The sequence below is a fragment of the Capricornis sumatraensis genome, chromosome 4 (genome assembly GCF_032405125.1).
Source record: "Capricornis sumatraensis isolate serow.1 chromosome 4, serow.2, whole genome shotgun sequence".
NCBI classification, from domain to species: domain Eukaryota; kingdom Metazoa; phylum Chordata; class Mammalia; order Artiodactyla; family Bovidae; genus Capricornis; species Capricornis sumatraensis.
Genome location: NC_091072.1, coordinates 141,468,100 through 141,484,519, shown reverse-complemented (window position 1 = coordinate 141,484,519; position 16,420 = coordinate 141,468,100). Strand labels below are relative to the sequence as shown.

Here is a 16,420-nt window from a genome sequence, read left to right as displayed (position 1 = left end):
TGGAAAAAACCATAGCTTTGACTATACGGACCTTTATTGGCAAAGTGATGTCTTTGCTTTTTAATATGCCATCTAGGTTTGTCATAGCTTTCCTTCCAAGAAGCTAAAAGCTTCCATCTTTTAATTTCATGGCTACAGTCACCGTCTGCAGTGATTTTGGAGCCCAAGAAAATAAAATCTGTCACTACTTCTACATTTTCCCCTTCTATTTGCCATGAAGTGATGGGACTGGATACCAAGATCTTAGTTTTTTGCCAGCTTTTCACTCTTCTCTTTCACCCTCATCAAGAGGTTTTTTAGTTCCTCCTCACTTTCTGCCATTAAAGTTGTATCATCTGCATATCTGAGGCTGTTGATATTTCTCACAGCAATCTTGATTACAGTTTGAGTCATCCACACTTTGCATGATGTACTCTACATATAAGTTAAATAACCAGTGACAATATACAGCCATGTCATACTCCTTTCCCAATTTTGAACCAGTTAGTTGATCCTTGTAAGGGTCTAACTATTGTTACTTGACCCGCATATGGCTTTCTCAGGAGACAGGTGAGGTGGTCTGATATTCCCATCTCTTTAGGAGTTTTCCACAGTTAGTTGTGATCCACACGGTATCTATTATTGAAAACAATGGTGTCTGTTGTTAAAATGTCACCCCTAATATTTAGCATAGTACCTGGTACATAATGAAGGCTTCCCAGGTGGTACACTGGTAAAGAACCTGCCTGCCAGTGCAGGAGACATAAGAAACTCTGGTTCCATCCCTTGGTGGGAAAGATCCTCTGGAAAAGGAAATGGCAACTCACTCCAGTATTCTTGCCTGGAGAATCCCATGAACAGAGGAGCCTGGCTACAGGACTATAGTCCATGGGTTTTGCAAAGAGCCAAACATGACTGAGTGACTGAGCCTGCACTCACACACTGGTACATATAACAGGTAAATATTTTACACATATAGTAAATATTTAACAAAAATATATTTGTTGATTGCATGAGTGGAAAAGAAGGACTCGGTTATAGATTTTATAAGTGTGTTTCTAAATCAATGCTCATTCCACCCACCCCATATACAGGAGAACAAGTGCAATGTTACTAAACCTTTGACACTTAACTTGCTGAGGTTCTAACCTTTCACAGTATCTCTACTTTGGTCAATAGGAAAGAGCTTTCAAGCCTAAGGCACCGTGCAGCTGTAGATTGTTACTCTAGGCCTAAGAACCACAGCTCTAGTTTTAACCAATAGCTACTGGAGGCATGTGGTGCTAGAGATGCCTGTGAACAACAGTCCATTGTGTGAAACTAACTCGACTAGTTGTATTCAAAGGATGACCTGCTCTTGAATTTCAATAACATTGCAAATATTTGTTTTGAAAGGTTACCAAAGGAAACTCCAGAGTGAATTACTATTGGAGCAATTTTCCTATTGCAATCAGTGACTAATGTGCTCAGTACATTTTATCTCCGTAGATGATATACACGTGGGTCCGGTACCTAGCAAGGTCACACTCTTGGACACTCCTTTCACAGATGATCCACTCTAGGAACTAAGTAGATCTTTCTTTCCCCACTTAGAAACTTCAGATTCAGGGGAAGGGGCAGCAGGTGCCATGTCGGGCCGCGAAGGTGGCAAGAAGAAGCCCCGAAGCAGCCCACAAAGCAAGCCAAGGAGATGGATGAGGAAGATAAGGCATTCAAGCAGAAGCAGAAGGAGGAGCAGAAGAAACTCGAGGAGCTAAAAGCAAAGGCCGAGGGGAAAGGGCCCCTGGACACCAGTGGAATTGAGAAATCTGGCAAAAAGTAAGCTGTTCCTTATGCCAGAGACAATGATGACCTTTATTTCCATTCCTGTTTAATCACCTGGATTCCCTGCCATAATATCTGTTGCCACCTATAGCTAGAATGACGTGTTGTCTTGGAAGCTATTGTACCTTTAAGAATAAACTTTTGTAAAAAAAAAAAAAAAGAAACTTCAGATTCAAGGCTTGGATACAACGAATGGTAATTGTTAAGTGATTTTTCAGTTATGACAGTGAACAGAAGACATTGATGAAAATAATGATTAAAGACAAATTTTCTATTGACACAGACCAGGAGTTTAAATTGGAGAAGGCAATGGCACCCCACTCCAGTGTTCTTGCCTGGAGAATCCCAGGGACGGGGGAGCCTGGTGGGCTGCCGTCTATGGGGTCGCACAGAGTCAGACATGACTGAAGTGACTTAGCAGAAGCAGTTAGCAGGAGTTTAAATTAGAAATGCCACCTCATTGCTGAAAAGATTCTTGTTTTGCAAATAATTTTTATTCGAATATATATAAATAAATATATTTATTGTGTTAGTTTGTTAATTTGTTGTGTTAGTTTCTGCTGTACAGCAAAGTGAATCAGTTGTGTGTATACATATATCCCCTTTTATTTGGATTTCCTTCCCATTCAGGTCATCACAGAGCATGAGTAGAGTTCCCTGAGCTATATGGTAGGTTCTCATTAGTTATCTGTTTTATAAATAGTATCAGTAGTGTGGACAAAGGAATGGCAACCCACTCCAGTATTCTTGCCTAGAGAAATCCATGGACAGAGGATCCTGGAGAGCTACAGTCGATGGGGTCACAGAGTCAGACTTGACTGAGCAACACACACACACACACACACACACCCCCATCAATAGTGTATATGTGTCAATCCCAATCTCCTAATTTATCCCACCCCTTCCTTCACCCTTGGTGTCCATACATTTGTCATTTGTTCTCTATGTCTGTGTCTCTATTCCTGCCCTGTAAATAAGATCAGGAGACCCGAGTTCAATTCCTGGGTCAGGAAGGTCCCCTGGAGAAGGAAATGGCAACCCACTTCAGTATTTTTGCCTGGAGAATCCCATGGACAGAGAAGCCTGGCAGGCTACATTCCATGGCTTCGCAAGAGTTGAACACGACTTAGCAACTAAACCACCATACTATTTTTTTAGATTTCATATGTATGCAATAATATATGATATTTTTCTCTTTCTGACTTCCTGTGTATAACAGTCTCTAGGTCCCTCTAGGTCTCTACAAAAAACAACTTTGTTCCTTTTTATGGCTGAGTAATGGCTTCCTGGTGGCTCATATGGTAAAGAATCTGCCTGCAATGCAGGACACCCAGGTTCGATCCCTGGATTGGGAAGATCCCCTGGAGAAGAGAATGGCAACCCTCTCCAGTATTCTGGTCTGGAGAATTCCATCAGCAGAAAAGCCTGGCGAGCTACAGTCCATGGGGTTGCAAAGAGTCGGACACAACTGAGGGACTGACATACATATACAATATTCCACTGTATACAAAGAGAGTCTTAATCCTCTTCTGCCAATACATACCTCTCCATTTATGAGGAGGCAGACTTTTTTAAAGGTGTTTTAGTCAGAAAATATACATTAAGCACCTGCACTGGGAAATTAAAGACCAATAAGACACGGATCTGTTAACAAACACAAGTTCATGTGCCTGACGCACAGTGAGACCAAACAAAGCAAAATATCAGAGTTTGGAGTGTGGAGCAGAGAAAGGCGTATGGCAGAGCCATGCTAGGAAAACAGGTGGCTTGTGCCCCCTGCCCCCCACCAAAATTCCCTAACTCCCCAGAGGATTTCAGCAAAGCATTTTTAAAGGCCAGGTGATGGAGGGTCCCAGGGTGTGTGATCGTTTGGGCATATTTCTCTGATTGGTTGATGGTGAAGTAACATTATCAATCCTTAGGTGCCAAAAGGATTAAGAGCTATTTGCTTACTATCATCAAGTAGTTAATTTCTTCCATTCAGAAGAAATTGATGGTGGTTTTTAGCATCTGAAAACCTCATGAAATATGCCTGAATTACCACAGAGGATGTTGGGGAGGGGCCTGTCCTGGGAAGGCCGCCGAGGGTCCTGCTTAGCTACACACCTACCTTATAGTTCAGTTATAGTTCAGTGGGGAGAAACACATCCTTATAGTTCAGTTATAGTTTGGTGGGGAGAAATACAGGTAAATTAATGATTGCGTAAAGACTACATGTTATAATAGAAAAAGCTAGCTAAGGAAGCTCACGAGGGGGACGTCTAATCTGGACTTCTGGGAGGAGGTGCATAAGTTCAATAATTGTTAAGACTTTGTGTTTTAAGAGCACCTTTGTTGTTTGGTTGCTAAATCATGTTGGACTCTGCAACCCCACGGACTGCAGCATGCTAGGCTTCCCTGTCCTTCACCATCTCCCAGAACTTGATCAAACTCATGTCCATTGAGTCAGTGATGCCATCCAACCATCTCTGTCGCTCTCTTCTCCTCCTGTCCTCAACCTTTCCCAGCATCAGAGTCTATTCCAATGAGTCAGCTCTCCACATCAGGTGGCCAAAGTATTGGAGCTTCAGCTTCAGCATCAGTCCTTCCAATGAATATTCAGGATTGATTTCCTTTAGGATGGACTGGTTTGATCTCCTTGCAGTCCAAGGGACTCTCAAGAATCTTCTCCAACACTACAATTCAAAAGCATCAGTTCTTCAGTGTTTAGCCTTCTTTATGTTCCAACTCTCATATCCATACGTGACTACTGGAAAAACCATAGCTTTGACTATATGGACCTTTGTCAGCAAAGTAATGTCTCTTCTTTTTAATATGCTGTCTAGGTTTGTCATAACCTTTCTTCTAAGGAGCAAGCATCTTTTAATTTCATGGCTGCAGTCACCATCTGCAGTGATTTTGGAGCCCAAGAAAATAAGAACCCCGTGAACAGTATTAAAAGAGCAACTTTAGGTTCATAGCAAAATTAAGAAGAAGGTACAGCAATTTCCCGTAGGCCCCGCCCCGGCCCATGCATGGCCTGCTCTATTACCAACATCCTGTAGAAGAGAGGTATATTTGTTACACAGGTTTCCCAAGTGGCTAAAGAATCCACCTGCCAGTGCAGGACATGCAAGGGACACAGTTTCGATCCCTGGATTGAGAAGATCCCCTGGAGTAGGAAACGGTAACCCGCTCCAGTACTCTTGCCTGAAAAATCCCATAGACAGAGGAGGCTGGCATGCTATATAGCCCATCGGGCTGCAAAGTCAGACACAACCACGCAACGGAGCTCACACACATGTACGTACAATGAACCTAGACTCACCCATCAAAATCCTTCCGAGTCTATAGTTGACCTTAGGTTCATTCCTAGTGTTGTGCATTCTGTAGGCTTGGACAAGTACATAATGATATGTATCCACCATTGCAATTTTCTACAGAGTATTTTCACTGCCCCCCAAATCCTCTGTGTTCAGCCTATTCATCTCTTCCCCTTTTCCTAAACCCTGGCAAACACAAGTCTTTTTTACTATCTCCAAATTTTTGTCTTTTCTAGAATGTCATGTACTTGGAGTACAGCATGCAGCCTTTTCAGACTGGCTTCTTTCACTTTCTGATATGTGTTTGAGGTTCCTCTGTGTCTCTTCATCTTTCTCTTCCAATGTCTAGATCAGAGGTTGTTTATATACCCACCTAAGGATAACCTGGGCTTCCCAGGTGGCTCTAGTGGTAAAGAACCCGCCTGCGAATGCAGAAGACATAAGAGCTGTGGGTTCAGTCCCTGGGTGGGGAAGATCCCCTGGAGAAAGAAATGACAACCCACCCCAGTATTCTTGCCTGGAGAATCCCATGGACAGAGGAACCTGGCAGGCTGGAGTCCATGAGTTTGCAAAGAGTCAGACACAACTGAAGTGACTTACCAAGGATACATTAAAAGCTTCTTCTCTCAGTCGTGTCCGACTCTTTGTGATCCCATGCCTATCAGGCTCCTCCGTCCATGGGATTTTCCAGGCAAGAGTGCTGGAGTGGATTGCCATTTCCTTCTCCAGGGGATCTTCCTGACCCAGGAATCGAACCTGGGTCTCCTGCATTGCAGGCAGACACTTTACCGTCTGAGCCACCAGGGAAGCCCATTGGGAAGGATACATTGGTGGCTTCCAAATTTTAGCGGTTATGAATAAAGCTGCCATAAACACCTGTGTTCAGGGTTTTGTGTGGACAGAAGTTTTCAACTCTAAGTTAAACCTTGAAGGATAAAGTTCAGTTAATGAGATGGACAAGAGAAAAGCTGAATATTCTGGACAGAGAAAACACAGCCTGACTACTCAGGGAATTTCATCCTGATCAGCATGAAGTTTGACTGTATAGAAAGGAATAGAGCAAGAGGCTGAGGTCAGAGCAATGAGGTTCTCATATGCTAAATTTGAAACTTTATCCTGAAGCCATGAGGAATATTGAAGGTTTTCAGCAGGGCAGTGACAGGTTCAGAGACCTGACTAATATTCTAGAAAATTCTCTGCGCCAGTCACATGAATGATGCATTGAAGGAAGTGAGGCCAGAGGCCTCCTGCCTTCCAAGGAATGAAAGAAGTCAGGAAGCCCTGAACTGTGCATGGAGACAAAAGATAAATTAAGGAGAGAGGCTTTACAGATGTGGTGACAGGGTGGATATGGTGGAGAGGTTAACCAGATTTCTGGCTTGGGAGCCTCCAAGGCTTCTGGCATGGAGTGCCCGGCAGGATAAAGACACAGGAGAAGGAGCTAGTCTGGAGTAAATAGAGGCATAACGAGTTTTATAAAACCTGAACCCTGGTTTCATCACTCACGAGTTGTGTGATCAAGAGTAAACCCTTTAGGATTTCCCTGGTTGTCCTGTGGTTAAGACTTTGCCTTCCAATGTAGTGGGTGTGGTCTCAATCCCTGGTCAGGGAACTAAAGATCCCACATGCATTGTTGCTGTTGTTTAGCCACTAAGTGGTGTCTGACTCTTTTGGGACCCCTATGGACTGTAGCCCGCCAAGCTCCTCTGTCCATGGAATTTCCCAGGCAAGACCCCTTTCAGTTCCATCAGCCTGGTGGTTTATATACATCTCAAGGGATGATTGTATTGTAATGGTGAGCAAAGGAAAGAGCATGAGTCCTAAATCCTAGTTTCACCACTTATGACCTAGTTACCAGGAAGAGGTTATCTGTTTATGGGCATCAGATGAGCTTAAAATATATAAAAAATATAAAACAATGGAATATTACTAAGACATTAAAAAGAATGAAATAATGCCTATTGCAGCATCATAGATGGACCTAGAGATTGTTATACTGAGTGAAATAAGTCAGGCAGGAAAAGAGAAATATCATATGATATCTCTTATATGCAGAATCTAAAAAGAAATGATACTTTTATCATTTCTTTAATATACTTCTTTAATGATACTTTTACCATTTCAACATAAATGAACTTATTTACAAAACAGATACAGACTCAAAGACCTAGAGAATGAATTTATGGTTGCCAGGGGGGAAGGGATAGTTACGGAGTTTGGGACTGACATGCACACACTGCTATATTCACAATGGGTAACTAAAAAGGGCCTACTGCACAGCACAGGGAGCTCTGCTCAGTGTTATGTGACAGCCTGGAGGAGAAGGAAGTTTTCAGGGGAGAACGGATACGTGTATATATACGGCTGAGTACTTTTGCTGTCCATCTGAAACTATTAAAACATTGTTAATCAACCAAGTCACTTCACTTGTGTCTGACTCTTTGCAACCCTATGAACTATAGCCCACCAGGCATCTCTGTCCATGGGATTCTCCAGGCAAGAATACTGGAGTGGGTTGCATGCCCACCTTCAGGGATCTTCCCAACCCAGGGATAAACCCGCAGATTTTATGTCTTCTGTATTGGCAGGCGGGTTCTTTACCACTTGTGCCACCTGGGAAGCCCAATTGGCTTATATGCCAATATAAAATAAAAAGTTTTTAAAAATTAAAAAAATTAGATTTTGACTCAATTTGTAAATATATGTATAATGAAATCATAGTTGATTTGAAAACTCAGGGCATTAGCTAAAATTAGTGAAACAAACAATATGATCTGTAAAGTTCTGAAAGTGCCATAGCCACCCAACTCCTGAATGGGAAAGCATTGCTACCTTGACATCCTTGACCTGCCAAAGTTGACAGTCTCTGTTACACATTATCTCTACTTCCTTCTTGCCTTTTCTCCTTTCAGAATGCCAGTGGGTAAATATCAAGGTTCCCAGAAAGTAGACTTGGGGCATCCACTTTCTTTTGAAGATGCACAAACACCCTAACACAAGAATCAGCATTTTCTATTCATTCTTCTCTCATTTCCAGCTCCTCCCTTCACCATCTAGTGTTTCTCATTTTTTTTTTTGTATGGTTGCCACTGTCAAACTCCCAGCTTTGGGAACTAAAATAGGAACTTTGTGCTTTGATGTGGATTCCAAACATAAGTCTATCCAGCACCTCTCTTTTTCCATCTGTAAAAGAGGATTTAAAATTTTGCAGCATACATATGCAAATATCGAGTCATACATCTGAAACTAATATAATGTTGTATGTCAATTACATTTCAGTTTTTAAAAATATCAAAAGGGCTTCCCTAGAGGCTGTGATGGTAAAGAATCCGCCTGCAATGCAGGAAATCTAGGCTAGATCAATGGGTTGGGAAGATGCCCTGGAGGAAGGCATGGCAACCCATTCCACTATTCTTGCCTGGAGAATCCCCATGGACAGAGGAGCCTGGTGTGTTACAGTCCATGGGGTCGCAAAGAGTCGGTCAGGGCTGAGTGAGTAAGCATAGCACAGTGGCTTAGTGGTAAAGAATCTGCCAATCAATGCAAGGGGACAGGGGTTCAGTCCCTGGTCTAGGAAGATCCTACATGTAGGACAACACCACAACTACTGAGCCAGTGATCTAGAGCCCAAGCTGTGCAACAAGAGAAGTCACCTCAATGAGAAGCCCAGCAGGCCCCTTAGTAAAGAGTAGCCGCTGTACCACACAGCTAGAGTAAGCTCTCCAGCACAACCAAACATAAATATAAACAAATGTCATTTTAAAAAATGAAAAAGAGCAATACGTTAAAAAAAAAAAAACGCAAACTGAGGTAAAAACAACCCCCTCAAAAACCTATTAGTAAATTTCTAACTATAGAGGTAACTTGCCTAGCGTGTAGATGATGCTTAAAGGTGACTCGCATCACTACCATAGGAACCAACTCAATCTTAGGAGCGGCTCTGCATTTGAGGCGATCTGGCCCTTTAAGGCTGCGCCCGCTGTACTAGGTAGCTTGAGTCTCCCTGCCCTCCCTCGGGCAGGGGGCGGGGCACTCTAACCCGGAACTGACCGCCGAGCGCAGCCGTCGCTGCCAATCCGCGTCGCGGAAGGAACGAACCTGCGGCCCCTGGAGCGAGTGAGTGATTGCGGCGCCGCCCGCGGGTCGCAGGCGTGGCTGGTTCCCGGCGTTCACCCGCCTCCTTGCCTTTGGTTTCCCCAAAGAAGGCGGGCGGGCGAGCGGCGTGCATCCCCGCGGTGCTTCCCTGCAAGCCTTTCCCCAAATAGGGCCTCTTCGTCCCCCACCGTCCGCGCCCCCGCGTGGGCTGGGCGCGCCATCCCCACATCGCAGCCGGTGTAGCCTCTGCATCTCGGTCCCCCGGTCCCTGCTCTGTCGCCCCTCCGCCTGAGCGGTCGCCGCCCGTTCCGTCGTTCCTCTGCTGCCACCGCTGCCGGCATCATGGGCAGTGAGCAGAGCTCCGAGGCCGAGAGCCGACCCAACGATCTGAACTCCTCAGGTCGGTGTCCTAACTACTTCCACCCTTCTCCAGCCAGCCCTGCCTGCATGCCGGGCGGGCTGCCTTCCCAGCCTGCTGGGGACTGAGGCCGGCGGACAGGAACGCACAGAAAGCCCTCGCCGTGCTTTTTTCTTAAAAAAGCAAAAAAAAAAAAAAAAAAAAAAGCCATCATCTGTCCTAGCCTTAATTCCCCCGATGGAAACCAGTGCTGTGATTGCAAGCTAAACCAGCGTGGGCGCCCAAGCCCATTTTTTATTTTCAGAACAGCTATTCGTCTCAGCTGCAGCTTACTCCTTGAAAGACGATCTAATTAATATTTGGCTTTAGTATTCATGCCTGGCAGGGTGAGATTGGGGTCGCACAGTGGATGGGTCATAGAACCTCAAAGAACAGATTCGTCCTTAAAAGTGGGTCCTAGAAATTCCTTTTGAGAAGAGCCGTGTGACAGGTGTACAATCGCTTTGAACCCTCGCGTGCGAACATGTCCAGAAACTGCATCTTCCCATCGGAAGGTGTCTCGGCTCCCTTTCTCATATAGAAGTTGGCCATGAAGGCAAGTTCTGATGTTTTGCCCTACTCTTTCCGCATCCGTATTTTTTAGATTTCTCTTCGAGTTTAATGTAGAAATGGGACGATTTTTGTTCCTGTAGTGAGCGCTCAAACAGCTGATGCTTAATTGAGGATCGTTTTTGCCTTTATTTTTTTATTTGCTACACACTAAACCCTAGGACCACTGGGGCTGCCCTGGATAATAAGCTCTGGAGTGGTTAATCCAAACTGGCTTATAACTGGGGCCTAAAAAGAGTTCTGGTCATAAATAGGACTGCTCTGACGTTGGTAGGACGTGTAATTCAGAAATGTAGAAGTTAACAGAGCTAGACGTATTCCACACTGAAATGTGACCTTCAAGGCTAGTTCAGACCATTCTGGGGGCTAGATTGAGATAGCTTTTAACTGTGAACAGTGTCTATGGCTACATTTTTATTTCTTTGGAAGATCCAGAATGCAGTATCTTATAACAAATACGGCAATAATTGTTATCCTTTACTTTCTTGCCTCTGTGTCAGGCCAGAATCATGTTTTGCAAGAACTGTGTCATCTTTTTAATAGGCTTGTTCGCCTTCTAACCAACAGCATGGGTTCTGACCAGTACCAGAGCATACTAACCAATACTGCCAAATAGTATAGGCTAAGTGCGCCACATGTGTTCATGTTTAATCCTCTCAGTAGCCCCATTTTACAGACAAGTAGTAGAGGCTACCTCGGAGAAGGCAGTGGCACCCCACTCCAGTACTCTTGCCTGGAAAATACCATGGACAGAGGAGCCAGGTGGGCTGCCGTCTGTGGGGTCGCACAGAGTCGGACATGACTGAAGTGACTCAACAGCAGCAGCAGTAGAGGCTACCTAGAATCTAGTGAAGTCTGTTATCCTCTGGGGTCTGGGGATGGAGGAATCACTTTGTCCCAGGAAAGATTTCTGGCTTGAGGTTTGTAAAAACATTAGGTAAATGACCAAAAGAGGCTAAGAGAGATTTCTTGAAGAGCAGTGAAAGCAGCTGAGATTCTAAGAGTGAAGGCCAAGTCTCCAGAGACTTTAGCCTGCAGGAGGCAGGATGGTTCTATGGCATGTTTGGATCAACCTTTGAGACATGATTATGGTAAGCCTGCAAATACTACCTTCTAGAGTGTAAAACAATAAAGATTCATTCTTGCCCCAACCAGATGTTTGGGAACGCAGGATGTCTTGGTCTGGGGCGTCCTTAAATCACTTCCTTCTAAATGGCTTACATTTGCCTAGAAACCTGAAATTGATCTGCCTTTTTAGCAGTCCTTCAAATTTCTTAATTTTGGCTCAGCCTACCGTTGTCCCACTGGTTCTTTCTGCCCTGTGACTTTAAGGGGCGAGGGGGCTGGTGTGGTCATCTAGGGTTGAGAATCAGGGTGTTTTTTTTGTTTTTTGCCATAACTAGGATCTATTCAACATACCAGGCTTACTGTGGTAGGGTGGCTACAGCTTTGGAACCCCAGCATGGCAGGAATGGGCCATGTGTACCAATAATCCATTTACCTCCCATTTCCTTCTTAACTCTGTCTCTAGCACTGTTGACCTTGAGTAAGTAAGTAAGTAAGTAAGTAAAAGTCACTCAGTCGTGTCTGACTCTCTGTGACCCCGTGGACTGCAGCCCACCAGGCTCCTCAGTCCATGGGATTCTCTAGGCAAGAATACTGGAGTGGGTTGCCATTTCCTTCTCCAGGGGATCTTCCCGACCCAGGGATTGAACCCGGGTCTCCCGCATTGGAGGCTGACGCTTTAACCTCTGAGCCACCAGGGAAGCCAGCTAAATCTTGTACCCTTATTTTCTCACTGGGAAATAGGGACAAACATCAGGAGGATCAAAGAAACAAAAATTAAAAACAATCTGCTTATTTTGTGTGTTGAATAAACTTTTAGTTACAGAAGCACTTTTATAGATGGCACGTGTGTGTTGGTTGCTTATTCGTGTCTGACTCTTCGTGACCCCATGGACCGTAGCCCACTAGGCTCTTTGGTCCATAGAATTCTCCAGGCAGGAATACTGGAGTGGGTTGCCATTTCCTTCTCCAATGGATGGCATATGTTCCTGTGAAGTTTGAGGATTTTTTAACACCATAGAAAACAGAGGTCCTCTGTAATTCATCTCCCCTACCCCAGCCCCCACCAGAGGGTAAGTACGGTTAGCATTTTTTTGTGTGTAAGAATGTCCTTTTTAATGACTACAGTGAAAACAGCCTTGTTGAGACAGAGGTGGCTAAATAACATGCAACTCCTGAGCGATGTAACTTTATTTTCAGTGACTCCTTCTCCAGCTAAGCATAGAGCCAAGATGGACGATATTGTGGTTGTAGCTCAAGGCTCCCAGGCCTCAAGGAACGTCAGCAACGATCCTGATGTCATCAAGTTGCAAGAGATTCCAACCTTCCAGCCGCTTTTGAAAGGTAAGGGTTTGCATTAAAGAAAATTTATTTACATATAGTTGATTTACCAGATTGTGTTAATTTCAGGTATACTGCAGAGTGATTCAGTTATGTGTTTGTGTGTGATATATTCTTTTTCAGATTCTTTTCCATTATAGGTTATTACAGGATATTGAATATAGTAAGTCCCCCACTGACATCAGGGGACAGACCTTCCAGACAGAAAGTCAGTAAAATAACAGAGATCCTAACTGACGCAACAGAACAGTTATACTTAATTGATATCTCTAGGTCTCTCTGGGCTTCCCTGGTGGCTCAGATTGTGAAGGATCTGCTTGCGATGTGGGAGACCTGGGAAAGACTGGAAGACCCCTTGGAGAAGGGCATGGCAACCCACCCCAGAATTCTTGCCTGGAGAATTCCATGAACAGAGGAGCCTGGTTGGCTAGAGTCCATGGGTCACAAAGAGTCAGACATGACTGAGCACCTAGCACACTTACAAAGTATATGTGGGTGTCCCAGAGACCAGTGATTTTTCTCTTAACTGAATGGGATTTCTGCTGTAAGAATCACTCTTTCTTTTTTTCCTCTCCTCACAAAAAATGAGGAACTATAAATGATTTAGTTGACCTTTGCTGATTTACTTACCTGGTCCAGTATAATAGAAAACATCTTACATTTATAGAACTATTTATATTAAAAGTTTCCTTCCCCTGCACCACAGATATTAACTCTTTAGTTCTTACATCATTACATATGTTTGAATGATTTGTGCCTGATCAGACAACTAGCAGATAGAGGCTGAACTTCAACCTGTATCACTGATGTCAAATCTACTAGTTACACTATTCCACGCTGTTCTTAAAAAACAAAAATAAACCCAAATGGTGCTTTATAAATGGTCCATGTACCATCTCATTCTTCCCAGTGCTTCATCTGCTTTACAGATGAGGAAATACAAGCTTTCAGTCTTTCCCCACAGGCCTCTGTGTTAGACTTCAGTAAACTCGTCTGGTTCGTACACAGCTTGTTGTATCCTGTTACCCACCTTCTCATTAGTTTCTGTTGTTTTAAGGAATATGTGATTCTCCAAAGAAGCCAGCATTAATGAATTTTCCATCTTCATAGATCCTTGTGCAATCAGATTTAAAAGATACACCTTTATCTTTAGAAACTTAGAAGAGGACACTTGTATTCTGTCCTTGATCGCCTCTGGAGTTGCAAGTAGTGCTGCTCATAGTCACCCTGATCATGTCTCTGCTTCCTGTTAACTATGCCCCTCTCCTCCCAAAGTCTTTCTGTCTTCCTCTCCTCACAAAAAATGAGGAACTATAAATGATTTAGTTGACCTACCCTGGTTTACTTAACCTGGTATAGTATAATATAGAAAACATCTTACATTTATAGAACTGGATGAGGCCTGTGTGATCTATTTTTGACCCCACTTTAAGAAGTGAAAGTGTTAGTCACACAGTTGTGTCTGACTCTTTGTGACTCATTGCACTGTAGCCCACCAGGCTCCTCTGTCAATGGGATTCTCCAGGCAAGAATACTGAAGTGCGGAGCCATTCCCTTCTCCAGGGGTGTCTTCCAAACCCAGGGATCAAACCTGGGTCTCCTGCATTACAGGCAGATTCTTTTACTGTCTGAGCCACCAGGGAAGCCCCCGTCCCACTTTCAGTTCAGTTCAGTTGCTCAGTCGTGTCCAACTCTTTTTGACCCCATGAATCGCAGCACGCCAGGCCTCCCTGTCCATCACCAACTCCCGGAGTCTACCCAAACCCATGTCCATCGAGTCGGTCATGCCATCTAGCCATCTCATCCTCTGTTGTCCCCTTCTCCTCCTGCCCTCAATCCTTCCCCACATTAGGGTCTTTTCCAGTGAGTCAACTCTTTAGGGAAATTCTGAAAGCAAACAAAAAACTAAAATAAAAAACAAAAAACCCCAGAACTTTGAGATATATGTAATATTTTTCTGGAATTACTGTTTCTTCTTTGAGCATTTGAACTAACTTATACTTTATGATAAGTTGACTAGTATGGGAAGCATCTACAAGAAGGTTTAGTGTTAAGGCAAGTTAACCTCAGATTTAAAATCGTCCCTGGGAACTCTGGGAGTGAATAGTTAGTGCACTGCAGTTAATACAACACAGCTGGATGTGGTTGCATTGCTCCCTGGATTTTATTATCTTTAATCCAAGTGTAGTTCATTTGCAGTAGTCTGTTAGTTTCAGATGTACAGCATAATGATTCAGTATTTTGTAGATTATGTTCCATTATAGGTTATTTCAATATAATGGGCATAATTTCCTGTGCTATACAGTGTATCTATGTGGCTTATCTATTTTACGTGTAATAGTTTGCATGTGTTAATTTCATACCTCTAATTTGTCCCTCCCCACTTCCTCTCCTCTTTAGTAATTACAAGTTGTTTTTTTCTACATCTGTAAGTCTGCTTCTGTTTTGCATATACATTCATTTTTATAATTTTTTAGATTCTGCATATATGTGATGTGATATATAGTATTTGTCTTTTCTCAGTCTGACTTCTGTCATGAAGCATAATATTCTCCAGGTCCATCCACATTGCTGCAAATGGCAGTATTTCATTCATTTCTAAGGCTAATATTCCATTGTATATATATTACCACGTCTTAATCCGGTAATCTGTTGATGAGCACTTGTTTGTTCCCATATCTTATTACTTGTAAATCATGCTGCTGTGAGCATTGGGGTGCATGTATCTTTTCAATTTAGTGTTTGTTTTTCCTGAATACATGCCGAGGAGTGGGATTGCTGGATCGTATGGTAGTACTATTTTTAGTTTTTTAAGGAACCTCCATTCTATTTTCCCATAGTGGCTGCACCAAATTATGTTCTCACCAACAGTTTACAAGGCTTCCATAACCTGGATTTTATGTGGGACTTGGCTACCAACTGGCTGTGTTGCCCTGGCTTTGCTTTTCACCTCTTTGAACCTTGATTGTTGAGATCATTGAGAACAGGTGCCGGAGAGAGGAAAGCTCACGAAAAGTAGCTTGTAGTTAAGAGGAATCTTGGGATTTGGCTACTGAAGGTAGAAAAATCACTTTATGAGAGTGCTGAGAGCGATGTGAAAACAGAAATGGCAACAAGAGGTAGTGGCCAGGCTGCCGGGAAACAAAAAAAGCCAGTGAATATTTAAGTTACTGCTCATGCTTCACTCGTGAAGAAGAAACGTCTCAGACAGTGATTAGAAAAGGTAGGCCAGGGGGACGATTGAGTGGAAATATGAAGTATAGTCATGATATTAACAGTAATTGTAGCTAATCCTCACCTCCCATACTATGTGTGACCTTTTTTTCTTTCCCCACTTCCTCCCTTCTTTCTTTCCTCACTTCCCCCTTTCCCTCCTTCCCTTCTTTTCTTTCTTTCTCTCCTTCCTTTCTTTTGCTGCAGTGGGTCTTAGTTGTAGCATGCAGAATTTTCCTTGGCGGTATGTGGGATCTGGTTCCCTGACCAGAAATTGAACCCTGAGCCCCCTGCACTGGGAGGGCGGCATCCTAACCACCTGACCGCCAGGGATGTCCTATGTTCTTTCCACTTTCTAGATTAAACATTGGCATTTAGAGAGCTTCAGTTCATGGCCTAGAGAACTGCCATCTCAAGTTGGCATCTGGATTTCGAGTTTTAACTATTTTGTACGTGGAATAAGACTCAGTTTCAGACTCAGAGATGCAGAGAATGCATTGGTGGTTGCCAGAGGGGAGGGGAGTTGTGGGGGAGGTACAGACTTGCAGTTATAAAATAGACAAGTCCCAGGATGTAAAGCGCAGCAGCAGGAATATAATTGGTAATACTGTAATAACTCTCTTATCATGGTCAT

General features: G+C 43.5%; 1 protein-coding gene, 1 non-coding gene and 1 pseudogene across 3 annotated transcripts in view; 2 read left to right on the top strand and 1 right to left on the bottom strand.

The window, feature by feature from the left end:
* The first annotated feature begins 1,607 nt into the window (after positions 1–1,607).
* Positions 1,608–1,801, top strand: LOC138077676 (translation machinery-associated protein 7-like; annotated as a pseudogene).
* A 4,038-nt stretch (positions 1,802–5,839) lies between these two features.
* TRNAC-GCA (transfer RNA cysteine (anticodon GCA)) lies at positions 5,840–5,912 on the bottom strand. Its single transcript has one exon. It is a non-coding gene; the product is annotated as a tRNA-Cys (tRNA).
* Positions 5,913–9,259: 3,347 nt separating this feature from the next.
* The window catches only part of BORCS5 (BLOC-1 related complex subunit 5), a 96,106-nt gene continuing 88,945 nt past the window's right edge, over positions 9,260–16,420 (top strand). The window contains exons 1-2 of one of the 2 annotated variants that reach the window (XM_068971673.1): positions 9,260–9,600; positions 12,433–12,576. In XM_068971673.1, the coding sequence (XP_068827774.1) occupies positions 9,543–9,600; positions 12,433–12,576 (202 nt within the window). In that variant the 5' untranslated portion in view covers positions 9,260–9,542. The remainder of the gene's footprint in view (positions 9,601–12,432; positions 12,577–16,420) is intronic. The other variant, XM_068971674.1, reaches the window with a different exon arrangement.